The sequence below is a fragment of the Lepidochelys kempii genome, chromosome 4 (genome assembly GCF_965140265.1).
Source record: "Lepidochelys kempii isolate rLepKem1 chromosome 4, rLepKem1.hap2, whole genome shotgun sequence".
NCBI classification, from domain to species: domain Eukaryota; kingdom Metazoa; phylum Chordata; order Testudines; family Cheloniidae; genus Lepidochelys; species Lepidochelys kempii.
Genome location: NC_133259.1, coordinates 97,938,454 through 97,959,223, shown reverse-complemented (window position 1 = coordinate 97,959,223; position 20,770 = coordinate 97,938,454). Strand labels below are relative to the sequence as shown.

The 20,770-nt window shown below is 42.5% G+C and overlaps 1 protein-coding gene across 5 annotated transcripts in view; it reads right to left on the bottom strand.

The window, feature by feature from the left end:
* Positions 1–20,770, bottom strand: part of RELL1 (RELT like 1) — a 57,496-nt gene that overhangs the window by 17,955 nt on the left and 18,771 nt on the right. Inside the window, exons 5-8 of one of the 5 annotated variants that reach the window (XR_012158694.1) lie at positions 20,524–20,763; positions 13,575–13,801; positions 8,051–8,084; positions 1,098–7,337 (exon numbers count right to left, since the gene is read on the bottom strand). Coding sequence is in view for 4 of the 5 variants with exons in the window: in XM_073342312.1 (XP_073198413.1) it covers positions 13,621–13,801; positions 20,524–20,763 (421 nt within the window). In the remaining variant the exon portion in view is untranslated. Of the gene's footprint in view, positions 1–1,097; positions 7,338–8,050; positions 8,085–13,574; positions 13,802–20,523; positions 20,764–20,770 lie in introns of those variants that run through there. The other 4 variants (XM_073342309.1, XM_073342310.1, XM_073342311.1 and 1 more) reach the window with 4 other exon arrangements.

Genomic DNA, 20,770 nt, shown 5'->3' with positions numbered 1-20,770 from the left:
TCCCTACAGTGTTAACAAATGGCTTAATGGGATGGGAAAAAGAGAGTGAGATGGAAGTATTGGTGCATGTGTGTGTGGGGAGAGGGGCCTATCTGTTGTGTGGAATAGTGATAAAAGACATACAGCGGTCTTCTCTTATGCACTTAAAAGTTACGGTAGCCACCATGCGGTAAAACTGTTTCGATTCTATGCCGCACATAGGCCATGTCTGAGAACTCTCACACGGGCACTGTTAGCAATTAGACCTTAGTACAATTATCCCCATTCCACGATAAACAAAAAAGGTAGAGCTGGGGGGGAAGGGGGAGGGGGAAGAGCACAGTCACACAGCAACCATGTGGCCTAGCAGAGAGACCTGTACATTGGGCCTATTCAAGGCTCTGCCACTGGCCTGGTGGGGGACTTGGTCAAGTTACTTTACCTCCCTGTGCTTGTTTCACATCTGTAAAATGCGGCTCAATGATGTAAAAGTACTTTGAGATCTACTGATGAAAAGTGCTGTACAAAACTTCAGTTTTTTTGTTATTACCTAGCCCCACTAATGTATCAACTGCAAACCTAGGTGAGCAATGGCCTAAATGACTTTTTTTTTTTTTTTTTAAATAAAAGATTCACTGACAAAAAGATTAGTTACCATAGAGTTAAACAAAGTTGGCTGGAGTTCTCTCAGGCCCTTCCAGAATGTTGAGATCTCAAGCCTCTGAAAACCAGGAAAGGAAGAGTTAAGGGAGAATATTTTGGATAAACATGTATGTCATGGTGTCTGGAGTGTGGCTCACAACTCAGTGCGCCAAACTCAGGTCAGATCGTCAGAAAACAGTGCACACACCCAAAATGATGGTATATTCTATAATTAGATTTTACCAAACCAGTAACAAGTGTGCACTCCTGGATTACGATATTAGCCTTACCACGGAGCACAGATGGCCCCCTTAGGCTCTCCAGTGCATCTTGCCACTCAGACAAACCAGACTTTTGTGAAGAAAGGTTATTAAAACCAAAAATCACCACACATTAGGTTACTCCCAGCCCCAAAGGTCAGTCACTTTTGGTGAGATGTTCTGGATCTCACCAAAAACAACGCAAAAGCCAATCCGTTAGTAAACTAAAGATTTATTAGCAAAGAAAAAGAAATGAGAGATACTGAGAGGTTAAAGCAGGTAGAAGTTACAGTTTGTAAGTCCAAATGATGGCAGCAATGTGATAGCTGCTCGTTTCTCAAGTTCTCTCAGGGTTGCCCAAAATGGCTTTGGGGACCTCTGTCTTGTACCTGGAACGCCTCCTGACAGCAGCCAAATAGATCACAGATGCAGAATCGCTCCCAGGGTCCCTTCTTATAGCTGAAAACAGTCTGGCAAGCATTACCATCACAGCATGGGTCCGTATTCCCACGGCTGAACACAGAATGACCAGCCAGGCTTTGATGTCAACATGTTCCTTAATTAACATATCCAATACTCCAATCTCCAATGGGTAAACATAATGTAAACATAAAGTGATAGAAACAATTCTTTATAGTTTTCATGCAGCTTTACACCAAGTAAATTCACATTTATTTAACACTAATATATTTCAATCCAAGGCTACTTAAGTACAGGTCAGAGACCGATGAAAATAATTCAATCAACATCCCTTTTGATTTCTATCAGAACGAGTGAATTGGCCTGAATATTGATACTCAACCCTTCTCTGATATTCATACACAAGTGAATTGCCTTGTTGCTCTATTCTGAGCTAGACTTTCTGCATGACATAGCTGGAAACCTGTTTAGACCGCATCACAACTTACTCCCACTTGGGAGGTGAGAGACACAGGGTCCAGTCCCCCTGCTCCAATGATTATTTATCCGGAGTGGAACATCTTCAACAGGAGAGATGGGGAGAGACTCACATTCAAATATCCCATATCCCAGTGGGTAGGGTGTTTACCTGAACAGGGGAACAATCTTGTTTAAATCCTCTCTCCTCCCCCAACATTCAGACAGAGGAGGGAACTGAACCTGCATCTCCCACATCCTCAGTGAAGATTCTAAACACTGGGCTAAAAGTTATAAGGGAGGCATTTGCAGCATCACCTCCTCCAGCCATTTCTTGCAAAGAATGTCTTAGTCACTTAACTCCGGGTGAGGGTTTCCCGGATGTAAATCCCAAGCAGAGTGAAGCATCTACAGCTTGGATTTAGGTGCCTAAATTCCAGAGAGAGGTGGGGCTTAGCAGTACAGACAGAAGGGATGTGTCCTTTCGGTTCACTTAAGCAGGGGGCTGCCTAGGATGCTGGCTTTTGTGGCACCTAACTCAGGCCTAGTGAATTTCAGTGATTTTTCTTGGTACCTAAAAGTTGGGCATTGCAACACAAAGTCCAGTTGTGCTTCTGGGGCTAAGCTTTTTCTGGGCTGCTCCAACATTTAGAAGATTGAGACAAAAGGAAAATGGCTCATCCTGCACCATGGACTGCACTACTCAATTAAAACAACCCTTCACAATAGCTTGAAAAAGGCCTTGTTTTCATGATGCAGGTAGAAACACTTATATAAAATAGCAAAGGTTGCAGGACATACCTATCCTGGTGGCACATTGATAACCCAATCTGGGTTAACCCCAGTAATAACTTGCTTTGGGTCTCCTCCTGATCCACCCTGCAATGAAGTCATAATTGTACAGTTGTCATAACAGTTATTACAGCTTGCTGTCATGGAGATTGCAATGTGACAAAGAACATTGTAACTTCACTGCAGGCCAGGCTGAGAAGCAACAAATTCAAATAGCTTCCTGTCATCTGTAAACACGGCAAAAAAAATTACACGTGAAAAATAAATTGAGAAATGTGCACACCTAATATATTTGACACAGATTCTTCAAATCTTTGGTTTAAAGCGCTAGGTCATCGGTCTTCCTAGATTAAATATAGATCAAAAAAGGATCTCCAGGAGGTCCTTCACTGGAAGGTAAGCAGCTCTTGCAAAAGTGAAAATGTGGCATAAATTCCTTGCCACCCCACAGAGCTTGACAATTTCACTATAGTGCAAACACAACAGCTACAAATACACAGCATGTATATATTTTTAAGAATTAAGGTTTTTTAAAACAGGAACACACAGGAGTTTAGGAACAGTTTATTATTATTATTATTATTATTTTATTTTTTTTACTACTTTGGTAGTACAAAAGTCTTATACAAACCATATTGTTAAAAATACAGTTGATGTCCAAGATTAAGAAAAACTGACTTCATGAAGTTTAGGTTTATTTGTTTTTGTTTTTTTTTTTGATGACGGCAATGTTTGTACCACTTATATGCAATAAGATCACACATTTACCACATTTTTTTTCTAAAGTGGCAATACACATTTTACTTCCCACAAACATCAGCCTTATGTACATAATTAGAAATTCATGTTAAATAATTACTAGATAATCTCAACGAATAAGATTTTACATGTTAATGTACTGGATAAAAATTTTGCATATTTCTAATGGAATCAAAATAGCAACTAATTTTAAATTAAGTAAAAAATAGCATATATATTAAACATTTTCACTCTTTTGAGCATATTTACTCGCAGTGTTAAGCCACATATTACTAAAATGTGCTCCCATCAGAATAAAATCTCAGGTTTTGGGATACTCTACAATTGCACATCTTCATATTCAAAACAATCAACTGCTTAGTTGACTGTGTAAGTACAAAACAACTTTTACTCTAGAGTCCACATTTTCATCCAGTAATTTTAATATTAAAAATACTGTCACATATGTACACTTCAGTTACCTATTCTCACGATATCCTGGAATTCTGAAATTAATATACTGGCACGATTTAAATTCCTTCTGCATACATTTTAGTATGCTGTAGAGCTGTTCATGAAAAGAGTGAAATCTGCAAACATAAGGGGAAAACACAGTAGGCCAAGGATTTATCAATTTAAGTATCTCTTTTAGTAGTTTTAAGATTATATTGGTAGTCTGAGTTAAATCTGAGTGAAGGAATATATCTTATTTACACTAATAATGAAAAATCTATTAAATCTTTGTATTTACTCCCAAATAGCAGTCGGGCTCAAATAAAAGTTACTTTTGGAACTCCGATCTTGAAAACTGTAAATAAAACATTTGTTAAAAGACTTAATTTTATTTAGAATTGACAAAAATAATTGGTTTCTCTTGTAGGTCTGAGATTTCTGGACTACATCTGCCACCTACCGATCAAGTAGAGCACAGTCAGCAATGTAAACTTCCCTATATACAGTGTTGCCAACTCTCATGAGTCTCATGATAATTGTTTTCCTTAAGCCCCAGCTCCTGGAGTCAAGGGATGTGTGATGATTTCAGCCTTCATTCTTAAAGAAAAAGTAAGTTTCTAGCCCTCATGGCTAGGGAGAAAGCTTCAATATGTGACCTCCAATGCACCCTGAAGGCTCAAAGAGCAGAAGGCAAACAAACATCAAATCTATTATTTTTACATAATCTCATGATTTTTGGTGAGCCTAACTCATGATTTTTGAGCTTTTGGGCTTTGCAATACTGCTACAATATTCCTCATTCCTGAACTTTAAGTGGCAACCTATGGGGCATGTGAAATGATAGCCAGGGGAAAATCTTTTGCTGTTACACATATTGATAATTAACAATACATGCGCTGGTGGAGAAACCTGACTTTCAGAGATAAAGAAATAAATTAGAGCACTTACTCCGACTAAATAAGATGGACAGTATTCATTTAAAAAGACAAGGTGGGTGAGGTAATATCTTTTATTGGACCAACTTCTGTCTCTCTCTTCAACAGAACTGGTCCAATAAGAGATATAACCTCACCCACATTGTGTGTCTAATATCCTGGGACCGACACAGCTACAAAAACACAGCATTTATTTAAAACATGAATCAGTTATAAAGACATTTACAAGAAGTTTGTGAAGCAGATTAAACTGCTTTATAGTTTTCTCATGATTTAGTACAATCCCTATTGACATGCATTAAAGCTACAGATTGATATGTATTCTTGTTAGGCACGCAGTAGAGCAAAAGTGTCACTTTTCAGTTTCTGTTATACAGCAAAGTCTGCCAAAATATCACAAATGCTCCCAATTAAACACATCATTTCTAAGGCAAAGTGGTAATCATGGCAAGCAGACACAAACAACAATTAGCACTGCTTAACAGTCACTGATTTTGTATGAGTCACACTCAAATATGAATATAAGAAAGGACACTGATATTATGGCTTAATAGTTGGCACAAATGGATTGAGGGTACCTATTTTCAGAGACAGACACTCTGAAGGACATGGGGCTGCTCTATAATAATATTTGAATACTGTATTGTGTGCTATATGTTTGATTGTTGTCAGGCAAGTTTACTATATGATATTGTCTTAGTTTAATAGCAGGTTGTTGTAAAAAACAAGTAGGAAGGCAAAACAATGACTCAAGATAATACATTCCTCAACAAAAAGTATGTGTGTGTAGACAATGGCAGGGCAATTGGCTCAGAAGAGGTGGGCTTGACCTTCAATGGAGCCCACCAAATTGGTTTTGAGCAGCAGAGTCCAAGCACAGGAATGTGAGAAGACTGGTTAAAAAGATTCTCTGGCCAGCAGTTAGGTAGTTATCGGGAAGCTGTTCAGGGGAAACAGACTGACACCCACAGACACCTAACATGGTGTCTGACAAAGCTAGGCCTTTCTAGGATCCTCTTGCAGAGTGAAAGCGCTTTGACAGGACAGACAGCATGTAGGCCTTTTGTTGTTTAAAAATCCTCTCTCTCATGTTTTACTTTGCTGCTAACTGTTAAGAATAGAAAATACTTTTGTTTTCAGAAGGCTGTTTGGTCATTGTATTTGCCACTGGTAACAAGCTCCCAAAGACAGACCAGCAGGTGCTGAATGTAGTTGGACCTGCTGGCATAAGCATGCTTGATTCAATGCCCCACTTTCAATGGGGGAGAATCACCACCCCATGGGAAGTAAACACATGAGGCTCAGGAAGTGAGGGGTATACTCAGAGACCAGACAATGATCAAAAGTGCTGTTATCCCTGTAACCATGACAGCCACCATGCCATAAGTTTCTTATTTGGAAATAAAGGATAAAGCTGTCCCCATATAATACAACTTGCCTATGTTTTCCATTGTTTACATTGCTAAGCTAATTAAATATTTTAATTTGGACACAGCGGTTAGGAAGTTCTGGTGGAAGAACATTTGCTTTCCCAAAGGGTTACATACGTTTTTCTTTGTAAGATGAAGGCAAACCAATAGGCTGCTGACCACAGGATGCAGCACTGTCAGTGACTGGAAATATTTTATTGGCTACAAGTCTTAAGTGCTTAGGACCTACCCCTGCATAGATTCCTTCACAGAAACTATAAAGAGCTACAGTGACATAAATACATTTCCTATAATAGTACATCTCCTAAGTTTTCAATTTCAGCAACATGTTATCAAACACACTTCTAAAAACCCCATCTGCAACGGAAACAAAACTATTTACCCCACAATAAAACTGACAGACTTGGTTTTCCTTTACAAAAGTTACTTTAAGTACATTGTTGACAATGCAACAGAATGTCACTCATGAACAAGTGGCCTGATTCACTGGTACATTGGAGCTGCCCTGCACCACTTTGAGTGCACAAAACAATCCGGAGTCCAACTTAACTGGTCACTGAATGATCTCCTGATCATTGAGCTCCTAGGCCACCCTTAAGTCCAGCTAGAGGGGCTCTGGTGAGGAAAAAAGTGCAAGATCAGGAATGTTCCTGTATCTGGCAAATTCCTGGCTGCTATAAGGGCCCAGAGGGTCACTGGCAAAGACAGATTAAAGCAATTTACAGGCTACTCTAACACACACCACTGTCTAGACAACCAAGAATTTGGGAGAAGGGTCCTCAGACTGGAGAAGATAGCACAAGATATTAGTTTAATATAGTGAATAGTGTGTGCAGGCTTTTTTCAGCATGCTCAAATTTAAGTAATTGCCTTGTATTTAGATTAACAGAACTTTAAATCAATAGCAGATGCCTTACAAGTAAACTTACAATTAACTGAAAAAACCCCCTGTATGCATACCTTTCCATTATGCCGGGTTTAACAAACTGATTGTGAATAACTAACCTACACACAGGAATATATGGTGAGCCCTGCCACAGAATTCAGATTTGCTTGATCCATAGTACAACGAGCAAGAATACAGACCAATATTTCTAACAGACTTTAGGAAGTCAACCTATAGAGAAGAGTCACATGAGTTTGAGTGTTCATTTCCATTCCTTACTCTGTGTCTTCTCCTCTTCTCCGTGCATTTTCTCTTCCTCCTTGTTGCCTTAGCATAAATAGGTCATCTGGTGATGGCAAAGACACTGGAGTCAGAAAATGGTAGTAGAGCACACACCCTAGTACAGAATCTGTGACAGTGCTGATGCTAGTTAGGGTGCATTTTATTTATTATGAACAATTTTCATTTATGTATTTAAAGCTGAAGTTATACTTAAAAAGGGAAAGAGATAAATGTGAGTTTGTTTTTTGTTTTTTTAAGTGAACCTGGCAGATTTACCTGTGCTAAAATTTTAATGCATATCAGAGTAACTTAAGTGTTCTCAGAAAACCTGAGGCAAACAAGAAAAATTGTTCTTCTTAACCTCTGAGGATAGGACAAGAAGCAACGGGCTTAAATTGCAGCAAGGGCGGTTTAGGTTGGACATTAGGAAAAACTTCCTAATTGTCAGAGTGGTTAAGCACTGAAATAAACTGCCTAGGGAGGTTGTGCAATCTCCATCACTGGGGATTTTTAAGAGCAGGTTGGACAAACATCTGTCAGGGATGCTGATAATGCTAGATAATACTTAGTCGTGCCTTGAGTGCAGGGACTGGACTAGATGACCTCGAGGTCCCTTCCAGTCCTATGATTCTATATGTTCAAAATTTGAAAAATGCCTTTTTTTACATAAATGTAAAATGACATTCTTAAAATTTTAACCTTGTCCTGTGCAAAGATGAGAATTTTACCAAGTGCGTAATCTATTACAAAAGACATTCAAAGAGCATATATATCTACCTTAATTATATCACTTCTCTGTGGCGCTCTGGTGCTGAAAGTTTAAGATGACACTCATTAGTGGGTGTGACAATGATTATACCTACTTATCTTTTGAATTTCTATACATCCTGTTATGGTTGTATCTAGTTTATCTGTACTGTGATTTATAGATTTTTTTTTTCCCCTAGTAAAAAATTATTAGCATTTTCTTGCAGCACATGGACTATCTGACATGAACTGCACTTGTTGCTCATTTAGTAAGGTTAGTACTGTCTCTAAAGTACTGTGTTAGCTGTCAATCTGAAACTAGTAAACAACAGTTATCTGAGGGTGGAAAAGTAATTAACTTGCTAAAACAACGAGTAGTCCTTGTGGCACCTTAGAGACTAACAAATTTATTTGGGCATAAGCTTTTGTGGGCTCGAACCCACTTCATCGGATGCATGGAGTAGAAAATATATAAATACATGAAAGGATGGGAGTTGCCTTACCAAGTGTGAAGATACCTTTAAGAAAATGTCAAAGATAACAACAGATTCCATAATTAGTTTTAGGATGAAGCAGGCATGTATTCAATTTAAATAGCTAAACTTCAAAGGGATACTTTGAAATGGGAAGGTGCCTTTTTTGTATTAATGGAGATTGGGAAGAAGTTACACAAGGTTTTTAGGATTTTAATTAAATATGTTTCAGAGTAACAGCCGTGTTAGCCTGTATTCGCAAAAAGAAAAGGATTACTTGTGGCACCTTAGAGACTAACCAATTTATTTGAGCATAAGCTTTCGTGAGCTACAGCTCACTTCATCGGATGCATATTGTGGAAACTGTAAGGGGTTCTCTTCTGTGATTCTCTCTCTCTCACATACAGCACTCAAAAATATTTTCCACAAACCTGGATTTGTGCTGGAAATGGCCCAACTTGATTATCATACACATTGTAATGATACAATTATCACAGTGATACACATTATCACTTTAGATAAGCTATTACCAGCAGGAGAGTGGGGTGGGAGGAGGTATTGTTTCATGGTCTCTGTGTATATAATGTCTTCTGCAGTTTCCACAATATGCATCTGATGAAGTGAGCTGTAGCTCACGAAAGCTTATGCTCAAATAAATTGGTTAGTCTCTAAGGTGCCACAAGTACTCCTTTTCTTTTTAATTAAATATGGTGTAACGGAGACTATGTGGTTATGTGTCTACATTTAAGGTAACAGACGAGAATGTCCAAACATGCTAATCACAAATTTTAAACATCTTAGAAAAAGCTCCACAGGGCAACTGGAATTCAATTGGAGGGGGAAAAGAGAAAGGAGGACACTAACTACAGATATTGAACTTTCTACCATGTGAAGTTTTTATCTTCTTTATCCAATAGATTGCAATCCAAATGCAAGGTCTGAGCTTGCTATGCTATCTGCAATATTTAGACTAGTTATGTTTATATTCTGCTTAAAAGTTTTTATTTTATTTTCTCTTATATGCCACGTAAACTTTTACTTTCAAAATAAATTAAATTGGTGGAACAGATTGCTATGCTGGGAATAAACTCTGACTTCCAGGAAGGCAGTCAGCATTGACACTCAAGCCTAAGCTGTGCAACTGCAGGGCTCACTTCAAAAAAGTGCTGAGAATATGCTAGCTACAGGCAGTTTAAGCAGAGGGAAAACTTCAAGGATATTAGGGCAACTGTTGGCAATACTGCACAAAACTGCCCTAAAGCAGGAATGCCCCCAGCATACAGGAATCCTCAAGTGGCACAGCAATGCTGCAACAGCCCCTACACCAGCCCAAACCCTGCAGCTGATGTCAGGGCACAGAGTTGCCTCTGCCATATCCCAGTGATCTCTATCAGCCAGAAATGTCCCCTTCATGCTGTGGGCAGCTGGTGCATAGCTTTTACGATGCCTTTGCGCCTCCCTGTCCTGCAACTGCATGAAGTCCTTTTACTGTAGCTGAGGATCAGGGTCAAAATTCTCTAGATGTGAATGTATTTCATCAACATATGTTTACTGGCTGCAGTGACAAAAAACTCTGAACAGGCACCTATCTCTGTTCAGTTTCAGTAAGTCAGGATATTTTCTTAGGAGATAGTAAAAGGAATATGTAGGTTACATTCCTGAAGTTACTATTGCTTCAATTTTCTTAAACACAACTGTGAAATAGGATTTTGATTCAATTTATATTAGAACAGCTTTTTGCCAGTATGAACAGAAAAAAACAGGGGTCTATAACTATGTTAGGGAAAAGTGTTTTAGCCATCAGTCAAGACCTGATTATGGCCTAACACTGGATTAGGCTCTCTCCCAGATGATTTACAGAACAGTTATATCAGACTGGCATGAACTTTACAAAAGTTTCCACTGAGTCCCTCCGCCACTACCCACATTATTTCTGTTTCAATAGCGAGCAACCACTTAAATCCTATGGGAGATTCTACAATACACACTAGGTTGCCTTAGATGGACATTCAAAATTTCTCGCAAAGCTATAGCAGTATCATGCATTCCTAGGGTACAGTCTATTTTTAAATTTAAAAGATACAGTAAATTTTAGAAAGCAGCTCAGGTAATATGCAGCAATACTGTTATTTAACAAATGGAGTCGCAAAACTATCAAGTTTTATGCTATCAAAAAGATTAAAGAAATACAAAACATGTCTCCTGTATCGTTTTGTATAGGTTTGAAATAAGACTATTTTATAGTAACCTTGCAAATGTACTGGAACTCAATTTTTACTTTAATGTTGTATGTCCTTTTCTTGCTGCTTCATGAGATATATTAGAAAGCCTGGATTTCTTTTTTATTAAACAAAAACTTAAAAATCCTGCATGCACGTTAAGTGTTCCCAACCTTGTCTTATCCTGGAAGACTTTATGGAGACAGGAGAACCAGTGAAACAAGAGTCTGAGTCAAGAAACAAAGATGAGAACTGAGAGTTTGGTTAGACTAGGAAAAGGAATCAAGGTTAATCCCTAGTGTAGAATCAAGTTATCACCTCAGGTTAGCTGGCAGAGATCGACTCTAATGGGAAGCAAGAAAAAACACTTTTAAAAAGTTAAAATAAAAAAGTGTTCAAGCTACCATTTTACCGCAAAAGAAAAGCAAAAAGGGCAAAGTCCATTTTTTAAATGGAAGTCCTTTGTAGGTCACTTTATGTAGGTCATTGCAGCAATAGCCACTAAAAAGCCAAGAGCTACCAACACAAGCAGGGGCACCATTTCAACCTGTTTCATACTGGAGGTCTGCTCATGGCACACACCCCAGCCCCAGGCGGAGCTCTTACCTGCCATGACATGCACCTAGGTCCCCTCCTTCAGGAGCCAGGGTTCTCTGGCTCCCGCAGTCAGTTTTCTACACTGTGGTAGCTCACCCATCCCGCCCCCTCCTCTAATCAGCAGCCGCTCTCTTCCAATGGGATGCAAGGATGGGGATTCAAACTGAGTCTGAAGGCTTGGAAGATGAGGGGCTCGCACAGCCTAGCCCACTGGGGTCAAACGACAGCAGGACCGACACAGACAACTTAACTGGCCCAAGCCAAAGAGAAAGGGGTTGGCCCCTGGGAAGAGCAGGGCCCCTAGGGGTGGAGCAGGCAAGGAAGGGGTCAGTCAGGGTGGGAGGAGGGAGCAGAGTCCCCCGTGGTGATGGGGGGAAGGACAGAGGGAGCAGGGGGTGCTGGAGCCTGGGGAGGGAAGGAGTACAGTGGGGTGGGAAAAGGGAGTCAATCTCCACAGGAAGGGAGAGGTGAGGGCATAGGGCTGTGTCCTGAGGGAGGGAGTAGTGAGGAGGAACAGACCCTGGGGCAAGGATCCTGAGGGAAGGGGAGCTGAAGAAGGATGGGGGGGGCTAGGAGCAGATAAGTGGGTCTTGGGATCCATTTGCCCTCAGAGAAGCAGGAAGCGCCCTCACCTCTTCCTGGGAAAAGGTTGGAGACAGACCCTTCTGGTCCAGAGCCATCATGTCCACTAGTGGGTGCAGCTTCAAGGACAGGTGTGTTCCCATGCTGCACTGAAAATTCTGCCAGCAGGTGCTGAGCTCACTGGGGTGTGCTGCTGGTCAACACAGATATTGACTTGCACTCCACTGACATCCCACCCACCAGGTAAGTCCCCTTCAGCTACCAGCAGCAGGCATCTCAACAGCTGACGAATGTTACACTAGTGTCCAAAGTCCTTAAATCAGGAGAAGTCCGCAGTGGTGCTAAGCACCATACAAACCACTAAGAAGGCTCAGTTCCTGTCCCACAGATCTCAATCTAATCCTTATAATTCCATATGGCACGCAGGCAAATATTATTCCCATTTTACAGCAATCAAAACTGAGGTACAGCGTCTCAACACAGACTGGAACTTTAAAAACATATCTACAAACTTTAAATAATAAACAAGACTATTTTTTCTCAAACTTTAAAATGTGCAATTTTCTTGGTGTTTGGTTTTACATATTCTCCTGTGAGAACTACAACTCAATCATTGCAGTGTTGTGTTTAAGAGCCTCCTGGAAAGTAAATAGCCTTTAAACAGAAGAGAAAGTGACTTTTAAATGTCAGTTTTACTCCCGTTTAAAGTCAGTTTCTAGTCTTATTATTTGTACTAGAGTAACACCCCTAGAATCCCAGGTAGGTGCAATATAAACTCATGGAGACTTGCCCTAGTAGGATGCTTCCAAGTCAGATGATCTATTCCAATTTTGGGATTGGGAATATCTTGCTGTATTATCTCATTCTAAATTTAAATATAAACTTAAATATGGCTTTAATTGGTGTTTGTATGTATTTTTTTCTTTCTTTATATAGGAATTAGATACAGGGCTCTTGTCAGCTAATTTCTAAGTTATTATCTGGAAAAAAAAAAAGTTTTCAGGTGCCTAAGTAGCCCTTGGAATCATGGTTAAAGTTGCCTCCCCACCCCAACCAAAATTTGAAATGGTGCTCCTGACAAGGTATGTGCACCATTCAGAGGTATCCAAGATTCCACAGTTATGGTACCATTTGATACAAGAAGCAATAACTGCAGCATTTAAACTATAGGAAATAACAGACATCTCAGATATTCCTGTGAGGCTGTGATCTGCAAGTCTTAACAACCACCATTATAAATAAGTTTGGTTCCATGCCCATTCAGTGCTTTATGCCTCTGCTGACTGCCCAAATATTTTCTAGTTAGTGCCAGTTGTGATAATGTTTTTTGTACTGAGGACATAGTCCTCACCAGCACCTGGAATGAAATGAAATAATTTACAGAGAATATGAGTAAATACAGATGTTCTTTTACACCTCTTCATTCTTTGGATTGTGGAAGCGACGATAAAAGATAAATGGATTTTATTTCAATTTAAACCTTAAATATAGAATATAAATAAATAATTGGGTAAGAGTCTGGTTAGACTTGACAAGGTAACTGAAAGGTGGTGTATACATCTTTGTAGATGTATTTTCTCTTTGTGACATTTTATAATTAACCAATGTGTGTTAGAATATGGATAGCCACATATTTAACATCTTAACAAAAGAACTCAGTGAGAATATATCTGACCCTCTCACCAGATCCCACTTTCCATGTCAGTCTATAATCTTCAGCACCCACCAGTTATTCTGTGCCAGTTCTCCCGCCTGCTCCTTGTCTGATAGGTGTGGCAGGAACTTCTCGTGATCCATGTTTGACAGGTGTGGCAGGCACTTCTCCATTGACACCTTCAACACCACTAACAGACATCAAGCTTTTCCGCTCTTTGGATGTAGATTTGTGCTCTACTTTTGTGACTCTAAATCTGAAACAAGCAATACAAGAACCCATTTAGGATAGGTTGGTTCATCAATCTTCAACATCCCAATGAGGCAAGTATTATCCCAACTATATAGATAGAAAACAAGATATTTTAAAAGGGGCTTTCCAAGAATACAGCAGGAGGGAAGTCTAAAGTTGGGAGTTCCTATCTCAAACTCTAGTGTTTGGACCATACCTACCTCTATTGGAAAAAGAAACAAGATCTCTAATTTTAAAACAAGACTACACTATTGGTTGAGCAATCATGAATAGTCCAAAAGCCAAAAAAACTGAAACAAGAAGGAAAACTGCATCTTCTGTATTTGATACTTACTGTAAAGAAAGTCAAAAGAATGAGGATTTATCTGTAATTCTTGCTTTCTTTTTAGGCAGTTGTGTTACTGGATCCACAGCTTTGGATTTCTACTCACAATATGAAGGGATTTTAAAAAATTCCACAGCACAAAATTTTAAAGCCACTGGCTCTGAGGCAAAGTATAATTCATTAGTGTCCTTGACTAGATTAAAAAGAACAATTACCCATATTAGCCCACGCTGAAGTGAAATTCACTTTATTGTGCTCCTTAAGCATCTTCCATTTCCATCCCCTCAAAGGAAGCATAAACAGTCAGACATATGTCACAGACATCAGGGTCCATGTGCAATCCAAGCACTAAACTGCAAATACTCATGTCAATATGCTATGCACATGAGCAGATGAGAGGAAGAACCTGAGTCCAGGTCTTCTGTGGTTCCTATGATGGTGGAGGCATCCATCCATTAAAAAAAAGATCGTATTATGAGGGAAATTTGGAGCTTGTAGACTTCCCCACCTAAATGTGGGAGGTAGGGAGTAATATGCACACACGTGTGCTGGAACCCTGAAGCTCCAAAGACTCAGTATAAACCTGAACGTTATTAAACTATGGGGACCCATCAAGAATTTCATGACAACAGCAGATTAGTGCAAGGCACAGGTCTTTAGGCCTCATTTTGTGCCTTCTGGGAGGTGGTACTTTAATCTCCTTGCTCCGTTTAGAGGTTGTGACTAGGATGGGAAGCCTGAGGAGTGGTGACATAGCTAGGTGAAGAAAACAGGATGAGGAGCCAGTGGTGGGCAAAAGATAGGACTTAGAAAAGGCCAGGCTGGAGGGGACACAGCAGAAGGGGTCAAGTTGGTGGTGGGGGGGGGGGGGGCTGTGCGCAGAAAGGGCAGACAGGTCTGTTATCACTAGGGAACATGACTCCCCCTCAGAGACTGGGGTGGAACCCATGATTCCCAAATCTCATCATTCCTTTGGTGTCAGAACACATCGGTGAAAGCCTCTGGTAAAGTGTCTCATCCCCCTCCACACAGAATGACAACAGTCACTGTGCTCGAATAGCAAAGTTCCACGTAGCAGACACTGCTGATGACCTATGTGTGTTGATACGATGCCACATCATAGAATTTCTGTCTAAGTTTGCATTTATAAAAACCAGCAGCGCGCACGTGCACACACACACTAAGAGAACATTACGGTTGTAAAGTCAAGCTCTCAAAAGATAGGAAATGCAGGTTTCTGTGCAGTCTTAATTCAGCCCTCTGAGGTGTATGTCTTACAATACAGCTTCTAATTACAGACTAGATCTTGCCTTAGTCATATCCATTCACAATGCTGCTGCAAAGGTAATTTTCCTCTCCCACTGCTTTGACCTCTCTTTGCATCCCGTCTCCCCTCTCTATGCATCCCTCCACTAGCTCCCATTTCTCTCTCCCAAGAAATATAAGCTACTTGCTTTCACTTTCAGACTCTTTCATAGCCTATCCCCACCCTATCAATTCTCATTCATTACCAAGGTGTTGGATCACACCTCCAATCAGCCCATTGCCCACTTGTTAAATTTTCAAATAAGCATCTTAGTGCATTTTCCCATGCTGTCCCTTCACACTTGGGAGGAGCTCCATATAAAATATCTGCAAAATAGCTCATCCTCCTCCTTCAAACTATCCTTTTCTACAGGGCCGACAAAAAAACATGACAATGGTTATGTTGATGATGTGCTGAGACCACTGACCAACACTGTCTCACTGTTTCCTTGTACTTCCCCATCTGTCATCTTTTGTCTCACACTTAGACTATGGCCTTGGCTACACTTGCGAGTTACAGCACAATAAAGCAGCCCTGGCCGCACTAGCTCACTGCCCATCCACACTGGCAAGGCATGTAGAGCACTCTGACTCTGTAGCTACAGCGCTCCTGGTACTCCACCTTGGTTAGTGGAATAACATGCGCCCCCGCTGGAGCGCCGCAGCACCAGTGTGGACACCCTGGTCCTATAGTGCGCTCTGATCAGCCTCCAGAAGTGTCTCACAATGCCTGTGCTAGCCACTCTGGTCATCACTTTGAACTCTACTGCCCGGCCCTCAGGTGACCAACTGTCAGACCGGCCCTTTAAATTCTCTGGGAATTTTGAAAAATCCTTTCCCGTTTGCTCAACCATGCGTGGAGTGCTCTCAGCAAATCCTTCCAGGTGACCATGCCTCCACACGCCAGGCGAGCCCCAGTATGGAGCAATGGTGAGTTGCTGGACCTCATCAGTGTTTGGGAGGCGGAAGCTGTCCAGTCCCAGCTGGGCTCCAACCGTAAGAATTACGATACCTTCGGGCAGATATCAAGGGACATGATGGAAAGGGGCCATGACCGGGACGCACTACAGTGCGGGATTAAAGTGAAGGAGCTGCAGAATGCCTACTGCAAAGCCCGTGAGGCAAAAACGACCTGCCATTTCTACAAAGAGCTGGACATATTTGGGGGCGACCCCACCTCCACTCCGGGGACCACCATGGACACTTCAGAGCCCAGTGCAACAAGGGAGGAAGAGGAGCAGCAAAGTGGGAGCAAGGGTGCTGAGACGGAGGAAGATACCCCGGAATCCCTAGATGCATGCAGCCAGGAGCTGTTCTCAAGCCAGGAGGAAGGTAGCCAGTCACAGCGGCCAGTGCTTGGGGAAGGACAAACACCAAAGGAGGTTCCTGGTAAGTGGCTTTTATTTTGGGAAAGAAGTTATTTGGTGTGGGCTCTTGAGGCGAGGAGGGTTAGGGCTGCATGCATGCCTAGATGCGGAATAGGTGCTGATGTGCTCTCTCACATTGCGGTAATCGGCCTCAGTGATCTCTTCAAGGGTCTCATCCAGAACTTGGGCAATGCGCTTGCGCAGGTTTCTCAGGAGAGCCACTGTGGTCCTTGTCCCAGTCAGGCTAACTTCTCCGCGCCACTGTGCCATGAGGGGCGAGGGGACCATTGCTGCATACAGGCAAGCTGCATATGGGCCAAGGTGAAAACCACATTGCAGAAGACGACCCTCCCTTGCTTCCTCAGAAGCAAGAGATCTTCCAGGACGAACTCCTGCGGAAAATGTGGGGACAGTGTTCAGTATAGGGGCCCCCTGCTGCTGTTGGCTCCCCAAAGGCACAGAAACCCAGAGGACAGTACAGCCATGAAACAATCAGTCACACTTGACCGTGCGCTTACTCACCATTTTGGGGCTCCCGTGGGTTGTGCGTTCTTGCTTTGGAACAGGCAAATTATGCTATTGTGTAGACTGTGCTTGCCCTTAAGTATGGGGGAATCATTGCTCTGTCTGGTGTGAACAATGCTGCCTCTGTTAAGTGTTGCATTTTGCCTTTACAGATGCAACCTTGAGATCTCAGCCACCCGTGTTATCACCAGCCGAAAGACTCCAAAGAATCAGGAAGAGGCCACGTAGAAGGAAGGAAGACATGTTGCGTGAAGTAATGCAGCATTCAAGGAATGAAAATCAAAAAGGGCAGGAGTGGCGGGAGAGTGAAAGGAGGGTCCACTAGCAGAATGCGGATCGTCGGCACTAAAGCATGGAGCGGCTGCTAAGCATCACGGAGGGCCAAGCGGACTCGATTCAGGCGCTCGTAGCAATGCAGGCGGAGCACTACCACGCCGTGCCCACTCCCCCCCCCCCCCGCAGCCCTTGTCCCAAAACTCTTTCCCTTGTGCCCCCATGTCACCTCCAGCCCACTTTCCCCAACATCCAGGTTCTTACCGCCACCAGCTTCTCCAACAACTGTAGCTTCACCACCCAGCCCTGAAAACTATGACCCTTACCCACTGCACTCAACCCCCATCACCATGCAGTATAGCCATCCTGCAGTGCAGCACTCATTGCACAGCACTCCAGACAGGACATAGGCAAATCTGTGATTGTACCATCCCCCAAATCCTTTCCCTGTTTCCCAAGCAGTTGTGTCTCTTTTCAACAAATGAATTTTCTTTTCAATAAATGGATTTTTTGGCTTTGAAAAAATTTTTTTATTATTGCATAAAGTAAAAGATGCAGTGCCTGTTTCTTTCCTGGGCTAAGGTAAGTCAGCGTAGCAAACACAGATTCCTACTAACATTGGAACCACTGAACTTCACTCCTGTGCAAGGCACCAGACATTACTGGTGGCTTTCAGCCTCAAATTGCTCCCTCAAGGCATCCCTAATCCTTGCAGCCCCATGTTGGGCCGCTCTAATAGCCCTGCTCCTGGCTGTTCAAATTCAGCCTCCAGGTGTTGAACCTCCAAGTTCCATGCCTGAGTGAATCGTTCACCCTTCCCTTCACAAATGTTATGGAGGGTACGCCACGCAGATAGAACCGCGGGGATGCTGTCATCGGCCAAGTCCAGCTTCCCATACAGAGAGAGCACCAGCGGCCCTTTAAATGGCCAAAAGCACACTCCACGGTCATTCTGCACTGGCTCAACCTGTTGTTGAACCGCTCCTTGCTGCTGTCAAGGCTCCCTGTGTAGGGTTTCATGAGCCACGGCATTAAAGGGTAAGCGGGGTCTCCAAGGATCACAATGGGCATTTCGACTTCCCCTACGGTGATCTTCTGGTCTGGGAAAAGAGTCCCGGCTTGCAGCTTCTTGAACAGGCTAGTGTTCCGAAAGATGCATGCATCATGCACCTTTCCGGGCCAGCCTGCGTTTAATGTCAATGAAACACCCACGGCGATACACAAGTGCCTGGAGAACCATCGAGAAATACCCCTTCCGATTAATGTATTCGGAGGCTAGGTGGGCTGGTGCCAGAATTGGAATATGCGTCCCATCTATCGCCCCTCTCCAGTTAGGGAAACCCATTTGTGCCAAGCCATCCACAATGTCACGCATGTTACCCAGAGTCATGGTTCTTCTCAGCAGGATGAGATTGAAGGCCCTGCAAACTTGCATCAACACGATTCCAACGGTCGACTTCCCCACTCCAAACTGGTTAGCGACCGATCAGTAGCTGTCTCGAGTTGCCAGCTTCCAGATTGCAATAGCCACCCGCTTCTCCACTGTCAGGGCAGCTCTCAATCTCGTGTCCTTGCGCCGCAGGGCTGGGGTGAGCTCCTCACACAGCCCCATGAAAGTGGCTTTTCTCATCCGAAAGTCGTCATCCCAGACTTGCATGACGATGTTATCGCACCACTCAGTGCTTGTTTTCCAAGCCCAAAGGCAGAGTTCCACAGTGGTAAGCATGTCCATGAATGCCACAAGCTTATGTCATATGCGTTACTCAAGTCGATATCATCAGAACCCTCACTGTCACTTTGGATCATAAGGAATAACTTGACTGCCAAACGTGACATGCTGACGAGACTCATCAGCATACTCCTCAGCAGTTTGGGCTCCATTCCTGCAGACCGAAAGGGAAGACAGAGCGCGCAGTACAAAAAACGCTGAAAGATGAAGCCAAATGTGGACAGAAGCAAAGGGAATGCTGGGATGCGAACCAATGCGTCGCGGGGCGTGGGACAGGACCCAGAATGCCCCGCTCTCCTGCCCCCTTCTCACAAGGGACAGCGCCAGAATGGGAAGAAGTGCTCTGTGGGACAGCTGCCCATAATGCACCGCTCCCAATGCTGCTGCAAGTGCCACAAATGTGGCCACACCAGTGTGCTTGCAGCTGTCAGTGTGGACAGACTGCAGCGCCTTCCCAACTGCGCTCCACGAAGGCGGGTGTAACTCTCAGCGCTCTACATCTGCAAGTGTAGCCATGCCCTATGTCTACACTGCAAGTGCTTCAGCAGCACACCAACACAGGAGCAGCTACAGTGCTGTAGCATAGACGCTCACTACAGTGACAGAAGGGGGTTTTTCCATCGCTCGATGGGTGGTCGCTAGATTGACAGAAGAATTCTTCCATCTTGCATCTGCAGTGGGGTTAGGTCAACATAACTACATCACACAGGGAATGAAAATTTTCATTGCCCAGAGCAATGTAGTTAGAATGACCTAAGTTTTAGGTGTAGACCAGGCCTTAGACTAAAGTAAGTTCTTTGGGGCAGAGGCTGTCTTTTTATTCTGCATTTGGGCAGCATCTAGCATAATGGGGTCCTGGTCCATGACTAGGGCTCCAGACACTAATGGTAATACAAATTAATCATTAAAATTCTTTCACTTGCCAATATGCTTATCCAAATCCCAATAAAAAAAATCTGATCAAAAAAGAGAACTAGTGAATTGACAAAGTTTGGATTAATAGGTCAGATATCTGATGCCTAGGGAAGTAACACAATGCCTTGAAAGTTAATTACAGTCTTGCAATTCAGAAAAATCCATGTGCTGGGTTGTGGTAAGAATCGTTACAGAAGTAGGTGGTAGCAGCATATAACTAATCCAACAGTAAGAGTCAGACGAGATAACATGTAAATAAAGCATGAAACAAAACAGAACAGTCTTACCTTCCCACAGAAAGTACTGTAACTTCTCCTTGTCGGCTTTTTCTTTGTTCTTTAGATTTGTTGGTTGGCTTTAAAAGATGCCATCTTTTGTGACTACAGCGAGTACAAACATCCTTCTCTGCTACTCCCCCAACAGTATGCAAGTGATGGCCACGACAGTTATGTTTTGATGGAGTATCACCTGGTGACAAAGGAGAGCCTGGACTTGTAGGACTGCCTGGAGTGGTAGGAGACACAGGGCTATTTT